This window comes from Tamandua tetradactyla, chromosome 2 (genome assembly GCF_023851605.1).
Source record: "Tamandua tetradactyla isolate mTamTet1 chromosome 2, mTamTet1.pri, whole genome shotgun sequence".
Classification (NCBI taxonomy): domain Eukaryota; kingdom Metazoa; phylum Chordata; class Mammalia; order Pilosa; family Myrmecophagidae; genus Tamandua; species Tamandua tetradactyla.
The window spans coordinates 83331859-83351763 of record NC_135328.1 but is presented as its reverse complement, the minus strand read 5'-3'; the positions used below and the strand labels follow the sequence as shown (position 1 = coordinate 83351763).

At 33.8% G+C, this 19905-nt stretch overlaps 1 protein-coding gene across 8 annotated transcripts in view; it reads right to left on the bottom strand.

The window, feature by feature from the left end:
* Positions 1-19905, bottom strand: part of NFIB (nuclear factor I B) — a 220993-nt gene that overhangs the window by 46118 nt on the left and 154970 nt on the right. For all 8 annotated transcript variants that reach the window (XR_013170428.1, XM_077148172.1, XM_077148174.1 and 5 more), the window contains exons 5-6: positions 18171-18291; positions 15165-15283 (exon numbers count right to left, since the gene is read on the bottom strand). Coding sequence is in view for 7 of the 8 variants with exons in the window: in XM_077148172.1 (XP_077004287.1) it covers positions 15165-15283; positions 18171-18291 (240 nt within the window). In the remaining variant the exon portion in view is untranslated. The remainder of the gene's footprint in view (positions 1-15164; positions 15284-18170; positions 18292-19905) is intronic.

The following is a 19905-nucleotide window of genomic DNA, read 5'->3' as shown; positions in this document are numbered from 1 at the left end:
GCCTGCAGTCTAGAAGAATTCATGCCAAACTGAAAATATCATTTCTATTTTTAATACACTCATACAGAAAAAAATGTTTAAGGGATATCTATCTATTTATAAGAGATAAGCTTTAAGCGACCTTTCTGTGAAGAAATATAAATGTCATGTTTTTCACAATCTACGGTCCTCAAGCATAAAGGCAACGCATAAAAGGATAAAGTTGAAAACAATAACGTTGAATAATATTGCAAGTATATAATAGGTTGAAATAATAAAATCATCAATTTAATAACATAAAATGTTGAAATTGAAAACAGAAGCAAGATAATCATGAAAGTATTAGCTGGTGTTGCTGTTGTGAGAAGGAGGCAAGAAGTTTTTATTGACTTGTGAAAAAGGAGCAAAGGAATGGCCAGTGATGGCTTAAAATGAGACATAGAAATTTAAACTTGATTTGGAAATTAATACTTCATAAATGAATTGATTTCAGAAGGGAAAAATCTTCTATAAGCACCATTTATTTTGGTTCTCAGAGCTTCCATTAGGCCCTTTTCACTTGTACCTGGTTGAATCAAAATTTCCTATCTAGTTTCTTTCTCAAGACCATCCTCATTGTGGTTTACTATAAAAAACAGCAGTTGGAATCATCTCCTTCAATTTCTTCCTTATTTTAAGGTCTACCAAGGTACCGCATTCTTACATAAATGTTTCCTTTATCATTCCATTTTCTTTTGACTTTAGCTAAGTTAATTTGCTTCTGGCCTCCTATAAGGGAGGGGACCAGGGAGAATGTATTTCTGTTTGACTTTCCTTGCATATAACATCCCCTTGAGCTAGAAAATCATTTCTTTCTACCTACAGAACAATTTTTTTTTGGACCATGTTGATTTATTTTCTCAAGTAAATCTTTCTTAAGAACTCTGGAGGGGTAGATTTCATTAATGATCTTATGCTTATGTTTTATATTTGATGGATTTTTCATTATTCTCTCGTGCTATCCAAAGCTCATACTTTCTTGAAAAAGTTGAATAATTAGCTTACCTCTTATAGACGAGGTTATTAGCAAAGACACCCAGAAAAAATTGGAGGCTGGAAGAAAATGTTACTCAAGAAAAAAAAATGGGAAAAAACAAAACTAAACTAAACAAAGATTAAAAGATGGTAGAAAAGGCAAAGCAGACACTGAATCTGGACAGCTTATTTTAGAATCTGTTGCATGTGGAATAAGGTGTATGGTGGAATGCTAACGAGTATTGCAGTATGAGCAAAATACCATAGCCAATATATTTTTGAATGCACGTTGCATGAATAGTTATTACCAGACAAGAAGTAATTGAATTTAAAGCCAAGCAAAAGAACAACAACAATAACAACAAAAAATTAGCCACTCTGTTCCTTATAAGTGCCAAGAAGTTTGGCTAGGCATATGGTTCAAATGCTACACAAGACTATATGGTCTCTGTCTTGATGATGCTTACAGTTCAGCAGAGAGGACAGACATTAAATTTAAAAATTCATTAAGTAGTTGCAAGTTTTATAAAACAAGTATGTTGAAAGAATTCTTCTTAATGACAGACTAGATAGGCTAGTTTGAAAGAAAAAAAGGAAGCTACACATTGATGCTTCAGAGTCTATATGCATGTTTAGATTTATAATTGGACAATTAGCTATGGCTTTAGAAACCAATCGTGTAGTTAAATGTATAATAAAAGATCACCATGTAATCCACATTTTAAGTGAGTTACTGTCATATCAAGATAACTTGGTTCATTTAGCTTTAACATACCTTTAAATAAGTGATTTTGCAAGTTCTCATAATTTTTACTAACCATACCATCAATTTTCAGGGTGGGGAGGCATGGCACCCTACACATGCTAAGCACTGACATGTCATTCATTTCCCAGCATCATTTCAAAAAAAGAAAGCCTTAAGCAAATAAAGAGTTACATCAGCTCATTTCCCAACAAGGTAATTTCATCTACAAAGGAAGAGAGTTGCTGTGAAACACAGCGTATGTACTCGACTCATCAGCAGCTTGCACAAATGGTGCTCCAGATGTATATCTGTTCAAGTCAGCCCAAGGCAACAATTTTGATCAAGTCTAATGTGATAAAATGCTGCAGGGAAAGTGTGCAGAAACGTGTTTACGTCAGCCCTTAATTAAACTGTTGTTCACTTCCAAAGAACCTTAGGAAACACTAATGAGACATGAGTTTTGGCAATTTCTTTATCAAAGCAAAGACCCCTTCCTCAGTCTGTAGCAGCCTGTCATCCAAGTCGCTCCCGGGATAAATGTCACCTGGCACTCCAATCAGTTAGCCACCTGTTAGTAGAACTTCACTGAAGTCAACTAGTGATCTACCGGCAAGCTCAAACAGCCACCTTAACACCTGCCTGTCTGGGACACCTGCTCCTCTTTTACATATAGTAGAGCAATATGTTAGCTTCTCCAATATGTTCAAGTAGATTAAGGTTACGAATCGGATTTCCATAACATACATAGAAAAATACACCCTTTGCTTTTTAAAAAATTGTATTCTTCTTCCCTCTAATGATACTTATGGTTGCCAACACATTCACATCAATTATGTAAGAGTACACAAGAATTCTTGGATTTCTGGAAGCCATTATTTTCACCATACCATAACACTAAATTAAAATATACCTACTGTGTCATTCCTGTGATTTAGAAAAACCTACTTCTGTCTGGTTAACAAAGAAGCAATTTGCTTCAATATCTTTAAAAGTCCAATTATTTTATGCATTCCTCAGTTACTGTCTTCTTTATAGACATGCCATACTTGTAAATTAGTCTAAATGAACACTAAACATACAAATCACCATTTGCTCATTTCTCTTATTTTCCAATAATTAGTGCTAAGTTATGATTTATTACTAAGTATTTTTAAAGTGAACTGATTCTTCTGATCATTGTTAAAAGCATCTTTTTTGTTTTTTGCATTATCACAGCTGTTGAACCATTTTACAGGATCCTTTTTGTTTCCCCAGAGCCAAAAAAAAAAAAAAAAACAACAACCAAAAACAAAAACAACCCTCAAGATCCAGTGAAAACAGTTGAGAAACTACTTGGGTGTTAACTTTGACCCTCTGAGATGAGCATGACGCAGACCAAAGAACGAAAGTGCATATGTGGAAACTTTCAGCTTACAGTCCAATGAATAGGACTTGACAATATTATATTATATTATATTATATTGACATGCCTTACTAACCTAACACCTCCTCACATCTTTCCAGGGATTTTTTTTACACTTTTATAGATTTTAGACTTTTTGAGGTTTTTTTTTTTTTTTTTTAGGTTTTATAGTTTTACAACAACTTATACATAGAAAATCTCTTCAGAGGCCAAACTCATTGTTGGATAAGGCAAAGGTGTTCAGTACATCCATTACTGCATGGTAATTCTGTCAACCCATGCAAAGCACGGACAGAGAAGAATGAGCTTTAGGAAAATTGGGGCATTTCTTCTTTCCATTGAAATATTGATGGGGCAGGATGGGGGCAGGGACAAGTGGAGAAGAGCTGGAAAAGAGTAAAAAAAAAAAAAATGAATGCGCTACATAAAACAATGCCATTTAAACAAAGGGAGAAGCTACCAAATCTGGTGTGGGGGACCAGTTCTGGAACTAAAGGTCAGGCCATACAGAGTCAGTCCTGAGACAAGGAAAGAGCTTAGGTCCTATGCCTAAAGGACAAGGGAAGAGAGGAGAAAGCAGGGAAAATGGCTCTGTGAAAATGAATGTTAAACTGGACCATGGTTTCTCTTCCCCTTATTCTGACTTGGGGTAAATAGTATTGAGAAAAAGAGAGCTTAAGGATTATTTACAACTGTGTAAACATCATGTAAAATACTACAACTGTTAAGGCTAGATTGAGATAGCATCTGCCCCTTATTTAAGACTCCAGCTCAAAGCTTTGATGTATATATTTCTATGGCTTTCCCTTTAGCGAATGAGACTGATCCCACCTAGGATAAAGGGTGGATGGTAGGGGAGGGCCGTGAGGACGTGTACACTGGAGGAGAAAAAGTGGAGAGACTCAAGTGGGTTCTCCTTTACCTGAAAACCTTACACAAACCCTCCGGCACCATCTCAATTTCTTCATTTTCTTTACTATCCTGTCATAAGGGGGGAAAATGTATGGTATGTTACCTGACGGCTTAAATGAAATATAAATGGCAAAAAACAAAAGAGGTGCATGGACAGAATCATAAGATTACACTGTTCTATAAATATATTCCAGAGGACATGCTGCAAAATTGCTTATAAAACCATGTAATACATTTAAATTATTACAGATATAACAGTGAAGCTAAACAAACCACTCAAGTACTGCTAGTGAGAACGTAACTTAATAAAACTTTTCTGGACATTGTATCAATAATTACCAAAAGCCTTAAAAATGGACATAGCATTTAACTCAGTAATTCCACTGGAATGTACTTTTTCACTTAACAAAATTTCATTGAGGTGAGAAAGGGGGAAAATTCAACTTCCCCAAGTTGAATTCTTGATATTCTCATAAGCAGTGGGGACAACCAAAACAATTGGCTAAGCCCCCAATCTTGGGGTTTGTTCATATGAAACTTAACCCCATAAAGGATAGGTCAAGCTTACTTAAAATTAGGCCTAAGAGTCACCCCCAAGAGAATCTCTTTTGTTGCTCAGATGTGGCGTCTCTCCCCAGCTGACACAACAAGCAAACTCACTGCCCTCCCCCATCTACGTGGGACATGACTCCCAGGGGGTTTGGACCTTTCTGGCAATGTGGGACAGAAATTCTAGAATGAGCTGAGACTCAGTATCAAGGGATTGAGAAAACCTTCTTGACCAAAAGAGGGAAGAGAGAAATGAGACAAAATAAAGTGTCAATGACTGAGAGATTCCAAAAAGAGTTGAGAGATCATCATGGAGGTTATTCTTACGCATTAAATAGATATCACCTTGTTAGTCAAGATGTAATGGAGAGGCTGGAGGAACTGCCTGAAAATGTAGAGCTGTGTTCCAGTATCCATGTTTCTTGAAGATGATTGTATAATGATAAAGTTTTCACAATGTGACTGTGTGATTGTGAAAACCTTGTGTCTGATGCTCTTTTTATCTACCTTATCAACTGATGAGTAAAACACATAGAATAAAAATAAATAATAGGGGAAATAAAATGTTAAAATAAATTTAGATTGAAATTCTAGTGATCAGTGAAAGGGAGGGGTAAGGGGTATGGTATGTATGAATTTTTTTCTGTTGTCTTTTTATTTCTTTTTCTGAATTAATGTAAATTTCTAAGAAATGATCATGATGATGAATGTGCAACTATGTGATGATATTGTGAATTACTGATTATATATGTAGAATGGAATGATCATAAGTTAAGAATGTTTGTGTTGGTTTGTTACTTTTTTTAAATTAATAAAAAAGATTTTTTTTTAAAAAAAAGCATAACCTCCAGAATAACCTCTTAGCTCTGTTTGAAATCTTTCAGCCACTGACTTCATTCTGTCTCATTTTTCTCTTCCCATCAGCCTCCTATTGATGTGCAATTAGTTGGTTGCCATTTTGTTTTGCTTTGTTTTGCCATGACAAACAGTGCTGCAGGGAACTCACATGTGCATCTTTGGTCATTTGTGTGTTTCCATAATATAAATTCCTACACATGGAATTGCTGGGTCATAAAGTATGTTTAATTTAGATTTTTGTGCATATTAACAAATTGCACTCCCGCTGACCATACAGAAGCAGGACTGTCTCCCCACATCCTCCACAGCATTGAGTATCATGAAGCATTTTATTCTTAGCCAATCTGATAGGAGGGAGAGATCATGCAGGGCCTTGTAAGGACTTAGGCTTTTACTCAGAGTGAAGCGGGGAGATGTAGGAAAGTGATGAGAATAGACTTTGGAGGGCAAGCATGGAAGTAGGAGACCAGCAAGAAGGCTTCTTCAGCAAAAGAGATTATAGTGACCTGGAATGTTGGGTAAAATAAAATGTATAATTAAAATTAAAGAAAAATTTCATTGACCATCAACTTTTTTCCAGGTAGCATGATATGTAATGGAGACAGTGTAGGAAAGAAATAATCAGATTCATGTCAACAATACTTACTGTAGCATTATTTCTAAAACAAAAATCTAGAAAAAACATCCATAAGCAAAATAGATATCATAAATTTTATGGCAAATCCAAAGCTGTTGTGCTGCCATTATGAAGTAGAGTATGAGTAACATAGTAAAATGCCCATTAAGTTGTAAGTGAAAGATAAGAAAGAAAAAACAAGTTTACACTAGAAATAGAATACATAGAAAAGGCATAGAAAAAAATAGTTTTAGGAATAGAGTGGCACATGATGCAGCCAGATATTCAGAGGTAATTTTTATTTAGTTATTTATATGTGAGTGTTTCTTTTTTCCCCGAATTCTCTAACAAGTAACTCTTACTTTCACAATGTTACAGTGCAAAATACATTTTTTTGAAAAATATTGCAATGAATTCTCACTAATAAACTGACAATATTGGAGCTTTTACAGTATCTAGCATTACACTGTAAGAAGAAAATAATCTCACATTGGTCTTATGAATTGATTGCTGCAAGAATGTAAAATGAAATTCCTAAATGCAACACTTGCAATTTAGTTGACTAAAGGCAAAACAATGTATTTGTGAGAAGAGTAGTGAAAAAAAACTGTTTCTAAGGACTCTTCTAGATGTAAAATTTCATGATTGTGTGTCAAATGTGAACGCATTCTTCCCACACACTTCAAGTTAACAAAAAACTCTTAAGAATGTTATGACAAAATATATGGACTTAATCCCACTACAATAGTTTGATAATGACACTAGATGATTCAGAAATAATTTTCTATCATGTTAAGACAGTATCTCCATATATATATTTTTTCATTTATTACACTCTAGAATAACTCAGGGGTAATAGTAATATATGTTAAGTGTAAAAGGAGATAAGATATCATCAATTAAATTTCTTAATTCTTCTATTCATTAAGTCAGTTTTTCTTAAAAGATAATCTTCACGTCAAAGAAAATTCTTACTTTAATCTTTGAGTTATTTAATCTTTATATTTGCACATACTACTGTACTCTTCAGCAATTAAACATTTGTGATAGTCTAAATCCCTCTATATAGCATATTTAACCTCAAGCACAGCGAGTAGCATGTTACTACAAGTCTCTGTTTATCACATCCTTCTTTAATAAAGGTCTCCAGGCTAAACCTATACCCACACAAAGTTAAGGGTCAAACTCCTTTGAAGCTCACAAACACCTTCCAGAGACATCCAAAAAAATTATTGGAATAATGCTAAAAGAATGAATACTGAATAAATGAAAACAAAAAAAAAGCACTTCAAACTTCCATTATGCAATTTCATTTTAATAGGCAGACAATGATGAAGTGTACTGAATAATATCAGAAAATCTAATTTGAAAGGGAGGGGGGACACCACACAATTATGCAGGAGCTGAAGTGTATTTTAGTAGCTTATTAAATATCTGCATAGGTAAATAGCTGCTATTCACTATGCCTCGGGGGAAAACCTCTTGGCTACGGAGACTTATTAGTGTTAAGCATCTAAGAGCCATGGACTATAAAATAAAATCAATACTGTAACCTTAACTGTAAAAGTCAGATAGATACTGGAAGGGTTCTAATTTAACAAGATTACAGATGAGTTTTTAGAGGAGAACATTTGGGGAAAAGCCATGCATTTAGAAACATTTATGCTACAAGACATCTCAGGGTTTCTGTTGCTCCTGGTGCTGTTATGGCCACACTGGCGGTGGTTAGGGTTAATTTAACTAATGTGTGACTTTAGTGGATTTACAGGAAAGTCCCAGAAATGATCTGGAACTTATTTCAAATAAAATCATTTAAGTGAGGTAGAAAACTAATTGCTGAGGAACAATTATGATTTGGTGTGGTTCAGTGTGGTAGAGAAAATCTTGAGGTCATCAGTTCAGCAGCTCAATGCAAATATGATTACTCTGCACAATTTTCCATTTCTCTTAATGGAAAAGTAGTCAAAACTGGTATAAATTGTTAGTGTTTAAATTCAATCTTAATCTATATTTTTCCTCCAACAATTGTAAATGAGGAAAAAAAGAATTTTCTGTCAATGAAATTCCTACGATGGCATATTTATTATCTTAATGGTTTTAGAGATCACGTGAAATTGATCAGTAGCAAAACCTCTATTTAGTAATGGTCCAATTATGTTTGTGAGATAATGTCAATGAAACAGAATATTGTCACAGGATAATGGTCTCCTATTGCTACATCCCTACTCATTTAGAGAAAATAAATGTTGCCATCTGACTGAGTCATTTATTTTCAAACTAGGGGACGCTGATCCCATAACAAGGCTTGGTATAATAACAATCTCTAGCAATCATTTGTGGCACCAGAATGGCACAGGACAGATCACGTATTTGTGAGAATTTTGCAGTTCTCAGGTGTAAGGCAAAACATATGGTACCTCCAAGCATATAAACAGCACAGCCATTGTATTATTCAGTAAGAGTATTTAAAATAAACCTAGAAAAAATCATTTAAGAAACTAAAAATTCTCTGAATTTTCAAAAAGATCCATGTTAATGAAAAGCGTGAAGATTTAACTGAAGATCTTTGAAGTATTTGTCTACAATTAAAGTCGAAACATAAGAACATGAAGAAATCTTAGTACTCAAGTTTGCTATGAGACAGATGAGAAAACCTGAAATCGGCTGAAGTCAAGTGACTTGTCTAAGGCCACATCAGTATTTAGAGTTTCCTGATTACCATTATAGTGCCCTTGGCATTAGGCAAAAAGTTGTAAGAGAGCTAAAAGGATATAGGACAAATACATAATTAATTTTTACAATTGACCTTTAGTATATATGACAAATACATCATTAATTTTTACATTTTGACATATGGTACACATTTTGAACTGGGTATAAGTCACCTATATGAAAGACATTCCTGGATTTAGGATTATTTATTAACAATATCTTATTATTAACTGGAGAAGAGATTCTTAAACAAGTCCAGGCCAAAAACTGTGCTCAAGAATTCCCGAGATGTCTAAGAACCCCTCTGAAATTAGATGCACTGAATTGTATTGACATTTCATGGGTTAAGGGAAAAAAAAGGAGTGAAGTATTACAGGAAAAGAGGTTTTGTGACTGGCTTGAAAAAACATAAACATCACATCACAATGATTTATTTGGGTGGCAGTGGATATAAGATTCACAAGCATGGGCTCAACAGCTGGACAGATGGGTTTCCATTCTGCCTCTGCTACTTATTATATGTGTCATCTGTGTCAAGTTTCTTAGCCATGGTGATCAGTTTCATGAGCTCTATACTGGGGGGAAATACCTTTCTCATAAAGTCTTAAAGTAAAAATATCAATAAAGTCTTAACTAGGTGCCGAACGTAGCCAGTAATAAATGGTAGCCCCAAAGGGCACACGATCTTGTTTCTACATTTAAATATGTATTTGTTGACAAACTTTACACTTTCACAGTTTCTTCAACAAATAAATGATTTAGAAAAAGAAGGGGAGCTATCTTGCTTAAAAAGAAGCTAAAAATACATGGGTGGAAAATGGTGGCTCAGTGGCAGAGTTCTTCCCTGCTGTGCTGGAGACCCGGGTTCGATTTCCAGTGCCTGCCCATACAAAAAAAAAAAAAAAAAGAAACTAAAAATATAAATTGATATATGGGCCTTGTTTGTACCTTGATCCAAACAAACCAACCATAAAACAACTTTGAGATATTATGGGGAATTTGAACATGGATTAAATATTATTGTTATATTTGTTAAACTGATGTAAGAACAACTTTCCCATATCAATCAGTATCTGTCCTTTTAACATTTGCACAGGTTTACCCCATCCAAACTGCTAAGGCTGATTAGAACACATGAAAGGAGCACAATACTTGTTAATTAGTGAGCAGTGTGAGAGATTTTGACTAAAACAAAAGGTTCTGAAGTCCCAAACCTAATAAACATGCTTAGCTGCTATCGCCTCCTGGGTATTCACAACGCAGTGATACACAAAATGGTCTACAAATTCATTCCCGAATTGTAAAAAGTTTACATTATTGTTAAAACAGAATTTTCCAAACTTAGGTGACCACTCTTGGTGCCTACAGTATCTACGAACACCCTTTAAACTCACATTAAGGAACACTCACCTCTTTGATTTTGATTCTAACAGTATTCTATCACATTTTCATTTATTGCTAGTTATTTCCTATACCTGATCGAGCTCATACTGGCATTAGTACTCTCTAGTCCCCAGTACTGTCTTTGATCATTTGGCTTCATTCATTGATATTTAATATTATGTCCTTATACAACTCCAAACAGTGAAAATTGGAAGTTAGCACAACTTTTAAGTCTACATTGCTAATGAAAATATATTTGTGAAATATCATAAATAAATTTCTAGGACTTATGGAAATATATTAAAACTTCAAAAAGACTATCTGAAGAGACTTATTATATTACAGAAACATAAATTTTTAAAGAAAATTAGTATTTTTTAACCTTCTATTACCTTCAGTAAGCAGAGCACACTGTCTCAATATCACCTAGTATAGTCCCGTTTAATTTTTTAAACTCTTCTTAATAATCTAATTATATACCAACATACCACTAAGTGATGCTAACATTTTGCTAACATCCAATATTTTTATTTTATGTAGATTTATTTATCTCTCAAAGTGCTTAAAATAAACTAGTTCCTAAGCATGGAAACAGTCTCCTGCTAATCTGGTTTACATGATTTATTCTTTGTCAAGCCTCTTTTTTTTTTCAGAAATAGTAAAAAATGATGTTTCTGTTCAGCAGGTCAAGGCCTGGAAACTTATTTTATTCATATTTGTGTGCCCAATGACTAGAACAATTCCTGGCATATAGTCAGCATTTGATAAATGTTAATTCAACCAAATTATCTGAAATTCTAAATGTGTAGAAATTAATAAAATTTTGCTGCATAAAACACTTTTTAATTTACATTTTATCTAAGATTACAAATTGTTTAAATACTCATGAGCTGACAATCTGTTAAAATTTACATTTAGAAGCCCCTAGCAGTAAATTACAAACATATTTACCATATCACATTTTTCTCACTAATTGTCTATTAAGTAATGTTTTAGAAGTTTCACATTCAGACTTAGATAAATCAGCAACTATTAGAATGGCAGTGGCAAACATGATGGTAATAAAGAATTGTTTCAAATGTTCAAGCATATAATTTATCAGTCTGTTGGATTCCTGGGCATTGAAAATCAATTAGGTTTATTCCCATGAAAGTAACCTGAATTAGATAAAAACCAAGTCCTGCCTCTTATTTTACTTCTTAAAGTAGAAATTACAAAAGATCATTCTAATGATTTCAAGAAAAGTACATCAGTTAAGAAATGAGTCTCTGAGTTGACTCCAGTGAAAAAAATTAAGGTAGAAAAGATCCCAGGTGGAATGTTTTGCAGGGTAAGTATTGGAACAAAAGACATTTTTAGCCTGTAGATTGATAAGCTGATCTAGTTCCATTATTTTAATAATTAAATTTAAAAACGATAGAAAACAGTACACAAAAAAAGAAAAAATTAATAGAGGTAGAGGCAGTCAAAAGTTTAAGACTTAGGAATTCATAGAAAACTAAAGTAAGGAGAAATATTCTAGGACCTAGGAAAGGAACGTTAAAGTGGCTGTATGCCTTCGTAAATGGCCCAGTTTTGTTTTGTTTTGTTTTCCCTTACCTTCTGGATGTATAAAAGAACATAAAGTTAAAATATAATATTACATAATGTAGATGTTGACAAACTTAATGTCTTTCACTTATTACAGAAGAAATTTAAGCAAATTATACAATCTCCTACAAATGGTTAACACTAGTAAACAGTGTTCAGTATAAAATGTAAATGCCTACATTTTGCAAAATTATAACTTACTATTCTTCTATGATTAGAAAATTCTAACTTTTGTTTTGAAAAGAATATAACTAATTACATTCATAACGCGCTAAAATAAAATACATTTTTCATTAAAATTACTGAAAATTATAACAATCTAGGTACATATTAATATTTTGGCCAATTCCTTTTAAAAATAATAGGGGTATAATAATTTGATCATATTCTATCCTTTTATTTTGCCTACCTGGAATAAACCTCAGAGGTTCAGTTTGGGGTTTCAGATTGTGAGGGAAAGTAGAATGCCACATAGTGTCCATGATTTTTTATATTTGCCTCTCACATTTCAAACATCAGTTTTGTTAAGGGCTATGGCAAGAACAGATTTTAATACAAAGTTAACAGAATAAGGCATGCCCAGGTAATAATTAATTGTAATTTTAAACATTTCCATCAATTATAAATACAAGCATATTTAATTTACTTAATCGACCCATAAGTAAATACTGAGTACCAATGAATGGCAGCACTTTGTGGAAGAAACAAGAAAAAGGCAAGAGGAAGGAAAGCCATCCCCAATGCTGGAGATATTCTCAATGTGTGTGTTAGAAAACACTGGCAAGTGGGTCTAAAGAACATTTTAAGTTGGACAGAGCAACCACGGAGCACTTTATTTTGCAAATTTTTTAAAAAAGCAATTTTTTAAGAACAAAAGGGCTGCATTGGGCTTAGCAAATTTATAAAGATAGCTCTGAACTGCCCTTATTTTTTCATTGTAATTGAAGTTTTCTCCCTCACAATGACTTATTGTGCACATTACAAAGCCTTCAGGGCCTTCAGAATTAAAGTAGCAGAGGTTTTATTTTGGGGGGTTGTTTTTTTTTAAATCACACTTGAAAATGGATCATTTTTTTCCTTATTCTTAATAAAATATGCCTTCACAGACTTCTCCAATAATTCCAGTCATCTTGACAAAAGAAAATCACCGAGACAATGCAATGACTTCACAAAGAGAAAGAATGACAGTTAGTTTCCCTTCTACTTTTCAAAAATGTTTTACAATATGATTTGAGATTGGCTTTATTAAATAGACAGCAGAGGAATCAATTCTTACAATGTGACATTCTATAATAAAGAACACCTACATTTCTGAACAACATTTCCATTCCCACACATTCACAATGTTTTTATTGTTACCACTAGAATCTTTTCCAGAATAATTTCCTGACGGGTAAAACACAGTTTTGTTTAGAATAAACTGACAATGTCAGTTCAACAAGCAGTAAAATATAAGGGATTGAGGGTTTTGCTTTCATTCTCACTTCTGCAACTCTGGTGAAAGTCCTTATCACTTACCCTCTGCCTATTGCTATAATTTATTCAACCAATATTTGCCATGCCCCTACTATGCACCAAATGTTGTGGTAGCTGCTGGTCACAGTAGCAGCCAAAACAAGTAAGCTCCTTGCCTTATTGTGTACTGAGATTTAAACAATCAATCCATAAATAAACATGTAGCTACATAATGTGAGTACCACAAAGGGGGAAAACTGAGCGCTAAGAGAGAAAAACAGGAAAACCTGAAAACAGAAGCCTAATTCCTCAATTTAGGCTGAGACTTGAGGGATGACGAGAAATTTGCCAGATGAAGAGTTCGAGGAAGAGCATTCTAGAGGGTATGGCTTTATGTGAAGGTCCTGGGTTTTGCATTCCCTACTGTAAACAGAACTGGGGCTCCAGTGCATGAAGGGGAAATGGAAGGGCACCTACTGAGGTGGAAAGGCTGTCAGAGGGCAGGCCAACTTACAGGGCCTGATGTTCATGTGAGAACTCTGATTTTCTTTTGAAAACAGTGGGAAGCTACCGAAGGGTCTAAAGCAGTGGAGGCGGGGGCGGGCATGATATTTATGTTTTATAAAGATCTGTCTGCTATCTGAAGAATGGGTTGGGGGTAGATTGGGTATCTCAGAGCCCAAACTCCCCAGCTGATTTTCACATCCTTCCATAAAATGGACCTTACCATCTCCCATCACTTCCTGCTACATATGGAGTGTCCAGCCACACTGCACATGTGGTCATTCTCACATGCTGTTTTTACTACCCTACCTTCTTGATTGGCTGTGCTTTTCTTCCCAACCCCCACTTTCTTCTGTCCTCGTGTCCCCACTTCTTTCTAGTTAAAATCTCAATGGGCAAAAGAAGATCCACCTGACTCAAAGTCCAATTACTCCATGAAGATCATTCACTATTCTTTTTTAAACTCTACAGTATTCGATATAAAAATTCTGAGCAGCAAAAAAGTAAGTCCTGAATAAGGAATTGACATCCCCTTAATTGTTAGGCTTCAGAATTGTCTCCTTACTCAATGTAACAACTTCCCACCGGCCACGTATGCACACCCTGGCCTTCTGTTTTACATTTTTAATAAAAAGAAGAATTTGATTTAAATGACAATTTTCTAATACCAAAAAATTATGCTGATATAAAATTTTATTTTCATGTGCACGCACACACACACAAGCAAAAAATGCAGTTAGCTATTTCCATGCTAACAGTCTCCCTCTAATTGTGGGAAAAAAGGCATGGGTATGTCTAATGAAATGTATTTAATCCAACAGACTTTAAGAAAGGAAAAGTCCAAGTCTGAACTCAAAGAGGCCAATACTACCAATGTCTTAAAGCTATTTTTCCCAAAACTGCCCTAGAATTGGGCCATAGTTTTACCTAGCAAACATAACTAGATTGGTTCAGACACAAGTTTCTTGCATTACATTTTATTTATTGTTTATACTCTGCCTACTTCTAAAAGGAATTTGAGCTTGCTTCCTCTAAATGGGAACGGAAGTTCCTGGCACCTGCAAACTGTTGAAAGTTTGGTTCCTCCCTGAAATAACACCATGTGGAGGATCTAATTGAATTAGAACTTGTGGTTCTTTACAGTAATCCAACCAACCTAATTCAGACAGACCATAATCAGCCACATACATAATTGCAGGTTCTAAAAGGTCATTTTCTCTGGGGGGAAAAAATCCAATAAAACATGTAGAACAAATGGGTTTTTTTTTTAATCTTAGCTTTCACAAAGTTTTACTAGTATATTATCCTAAAAATAATTCCACCAAAATCATTTCATAAAATAGAATGAATGTTATTTCATTTATGAAATTTTGACTAAATAAAAATTATGAAAGGAGCCAACATTTTACCCTAATGTCCATAAAAGCATCTCTTATATCACTCACCTTGATCTCTTTCATGCCATGTTCGACTTCCAGCAGCTGGTGAATTTGGAGAAGGATAAAAGTCTCCTGTAGGACTTGGCTCCATATTTTCATCTATGGATATAGTTTTGGGTCTTTTGCTGTAAAAATATGACAATAGTTACATTAATGGGATTTCTAGGAAGAAGTACTATTTGAAGGCATCTGGTTTGAGAAGATTCTTATGTAAATCTCCATAAACACATTAGAAACTTTCACAAATATTTTTTTAAAATTGTGAGTATTCAAGAAATCAGCTGGAATAGCAAATCTTTCTAGGTGTATACAGCATTTATCATACCCACACTTGCCTAATAAATACAGCATTCATTATACTTACCTTTTCACCTGTATTTCCAAAGAAATTTCAGTATTAAAAAGTAAATTCTTAATATAGTTTGTGCATTAAATTAAAATTGAGTTATTTCATACCTGGCTCTTATTTTAATTATCAATATTAACAGTGTTCATTTGTAATTCACTTGTCATTGACACTGAAATGTTTTCATATTCAAATTTCAAATATTTTATTTCAAATATTTTATCCAAAGATAAAATAATTAAGAAAATCTAAAGTTTGGATTCAGGTAGGCTTTTTATCAAGTCTTGGCTAGGCACTTATTACCTAATAATATTAAGCTCTTTAGCCTCTCTAAACTCAGTTGAATCATCTGTAAAATGGAAATAATAAAACCTAGTTCAAAGGGGGGTGACTGATAGGATTGAGTGAGGTATTAAATGTAAAGCCTTTAGTTAAATGGTTGGCATTTAGGAGATGCTTATTAAATGGTAATTATTATTAATAACCCCATAATTGATAATAAAAGTTTATAGTACTTTGTTTATAAACTAATTCATATATTCTTCTTTGCCTTTTCCTGAAAAATTAGGTTTTGATCCTTTGTTCTTTAGATCAGGCCTGAAAATCCAGCCATTGAAAATTCATATTGCACAATATGCTTAAAAATGACTCAATCTAATAAGGAATATATGGCTAATCTGTTAATAAGAAAAGTGAACGTTTAAAGCAAAGGTTTAGAAGTTATTTTACGGTACATGACATATTGCTTGATACACTGCTTTCATATACTGCCACCAATATCATCTTAAATTATGACCATGAGAATGGATATATTTTTTATTTCAATTTTTTTTTAATTTCTTATTCAAACCTATGTGGATAAGAACTATAAAAAAGATCTCTCCTGAATAATCCTTTTTCACTGATAATAAACATAATATCAAAGGATTGCAGAGTTGGAATTGACCTCAGAGATCATACACATAAACCAATCCCTTTATTTTATACATGGATTTAGAGAAAGTAATTGCCCAGGGCAAGTTAATGGCAGAAGCCAGACTCAAAGTAAGGACTTGGGACTTCCAAGTCCATGCTCTTTCCACTGCCCACGTTTCCAAGCCCTATGTCCGGATATATTCATGGATATAGTTGTGATTAATATTTCACTCACAATCCCCAGAATATTAACATGATATAGAAGATAGAACTTCCTATCTATGATAAATCACAGTAGCAGTAAATAATATTTCATTACTTTCTTCTTATGTGATCCACTATTAGAACTTATATTTTTATCTCTCCTGTACTAATTTGCCCGTCTATTGAGTCAGCATTGAATACGTGTGGAAAAATAGAAATGGGAGTGAAATGACGTTCATGAGGAAGTAATAGAAAAATTGTTTTTAAGCCTGTTTATACCAAATGTCATGATAGCTGATGCTGAGTTGCCATGAGTGAAGATCTATGTTGATAACAGGCAAAATGAGAATGAACTATTCACACATTAAATTTAGAAAAACTAAATCATTTTTACAACCCTAACATATTAGACACAATTTCAGTGATAATAAACTCAATCATCCTGCTATACAACTAACTATACAAAATTTCTGGTTAGACCAGAAATGATGCAAAATTTACCTTAGTTTATAAAAATATAAATGTGCATAATCACATAATTAATGCAAATGCAATTAACTTTCTTTTTGGAAAACAGATTGGGAAAATAATTATTCAGATATGCTTTTATTTTTTTTAAGTTTTAAGTGTAAAATATATATTTTGCTCTAGAATTCATGTATGCTCATATATTTGATAATAGGTATACTTAATGCTCTGGAAATAAGATAGGTCTTCATGTATTGATGCTTCAACTCAAAAAACTTATAAAGCTATAATATTTATTCTTCTTGCTTGCTTATTAGCTTAGTCTTCTATCATTCTATAATAATGGAACACGCAGTCAGTCCAATGTACAACTTCCCAAGCTATTTGTCCCTTCTTTAAATGGGAAATCTCATATCGTTGTTCTTTTTCAACTCCTGTGGGAGTGAAAGTTACTATTAGAAAGTTAAAAGAGAAAATGAGAATTCAACAGAGATCCAAAAATCCAAGGAAAAAAATTTCCCCCAACAAAGGCAGAACAGGAAATGTTTTCATTAGTAGTTGAGAGTTAAGTTATTAAAAATATATATCAAGTAATTGAAGAACCTGGTGAACTTTGGCATAGGTCAAGGACTTTCGCTTTTAAGGCTAAGTTAACAATACACTTTATGTTTCATTACCCCAAGTTTGGATGTGATCTCAGTGAGAAAGCCATCAGTGATGGGTCAGTCCTAAACCAAGGATCACTGTTATGGGAACATCATCTTTTACAGTAGCCGTAAGATTTAGTTAACTAATAGAAATATAATATTTCATAGAACAAGATAAAAATCATATGAACATATTTTCATAGTTTGCTCACCCAAAAAGATTAAGAACAAAGTATTCTGAACAATTACTTTTAATTTATTAACTTCAAAATAAATGTAAGACAGATTAAGAACCTGAGCGCAATCAGTAAGCAATCTTGGACTATTTGCTCTGTTCCTCCTACTCACTCCGGACCAGCATCCCCAACTACCTACCTACACATCAGCATTTGGTAAACAGATGAGAACAGGAGTAGACACTCTTTCAGTTACCTGCTTGGTGGAGAAGACAGTGACCTCTGAAGATTGACCCCCGAGTTCATGTCATGATAGTATGGTTGGCTCGGGATTTCTCCAATTGGGAAGTTGACTCCAGTTCCCTGGGTAATAGGCGCTGAGAAACACAAAGAGAAACATCGGGAATGACATCCATATTTGTCATTCTATTTGAATGTAATGACCTGACATTTTCTATGCCTCTGGGTAAGGATGGAGAGCTCTTACCTTAAAATTCATATCAGCCATACCTGGGGTAGGACTTCAAACTTCTCATAATACCCTTAGATTTGGAAACCTGAGGCAATGAAGTTACTACTTTCCTTGCTCCCACTTCCCAACCTTCTCCATTCAATTCTTTGTATTAGTTGCCACTAGTTCTGTCCCACAATGGTCTACAGTCTTCTCTAAACAAGCAGGACGCATACTTTCTACTGCTCAGAATCGAACAAGTGCTTTGCAGTAAGTAAGGTCTCATAAAACAAACTATTGTTAAAAAAAAAATAAATGCAGAACTTTCAAAAATACCAAAGATTATTATTCTACAGTACTATTAACATTAAGTTAAAAATGGATTAAAAGTCACACTATTTGTAATGGTTTGATTTAGATACTTATTGTATTAGGGTAGGTGTATGAGTGAAATTTACAAATATAAAGTAAAAGCTAAGTTTTTCTCAAATAAATGTTCAGATTTCATATATGAATGAAAACAGTAACTTTATTCCATAGTTTTATTTTTTAAAAACATTTATACCCCAATTTTATAAAGTATTCTCATGGAGTTTGACACTTCCATAAATTATTTTGTAAATCAAGGAATCCTTTTGAGTTTGCCAATGCATTACGAATTGAGATTTTTGTAAAAAGAATTAGTTTTTGTACAGTGTTCAAATTTTAAAATTTCATTTCTAGATATCTTGAATAAATTCATGATAAATTGTGTTAGATGAGTGGTTTTGGGAGAGAGTTGGTCATTTAGTCTATCACTTACGAGCTACATGCCTTGGTTTCCTAGTCTGTAAAATGGGAATAATAATCTACCACGTATGTTATTTTGAGGATGAAATGAGCTAAGAAATTGATAAAAGTTCACCATAGCGCCTAGTGAAAAATAAGTGCTCAACAAATGTGAGTTCCCTTCCTTCTTATCCTCCAAACTTCTTCCCTGGAAGGCTGGAGTGGTTAGCAAAGATGAAACAGTTTAAAAAAAAATGCTAAAAGCAAGTGAAGACATATAAATGAAACTGCTTGCTGAAAGTTAGTCCATTTAACAAATTATTATGTCTATTACTGGCAGGTGAAAGCAAAGGATACAATATAGTCTAAAATAATCCCTGCCTTAATAAATATATTGGGAAACCACCTGGGTAAACAGAACCCTCATACGAACCATAGAAATACCAGCCTAATTCAGATTATAATGAAATTGCTAAAAATAATGACATGGTCAATAAGTGCTGTATGATTTCAAGGGAGAAAAGGTTCAAGACAAACATGAATGGTTCAAAAGCCATAACTTGCACTGGACATTTTTTTTTTTTGTATGCTATATGTCCAAGGTCACATTTCATTCTTTTTCCATGTGAATATCCTGTTATTGCAGCACCATTTATTGAATTTTTTTGTTTGTTTTTTCTTACTTTCTTTGCTTGTTTTTGGGACTTGCATGGGCCGGGAATTGAACCTGCATGGCAGGTGAGAACTCTGCCACTGAACTACCCTTGCACCT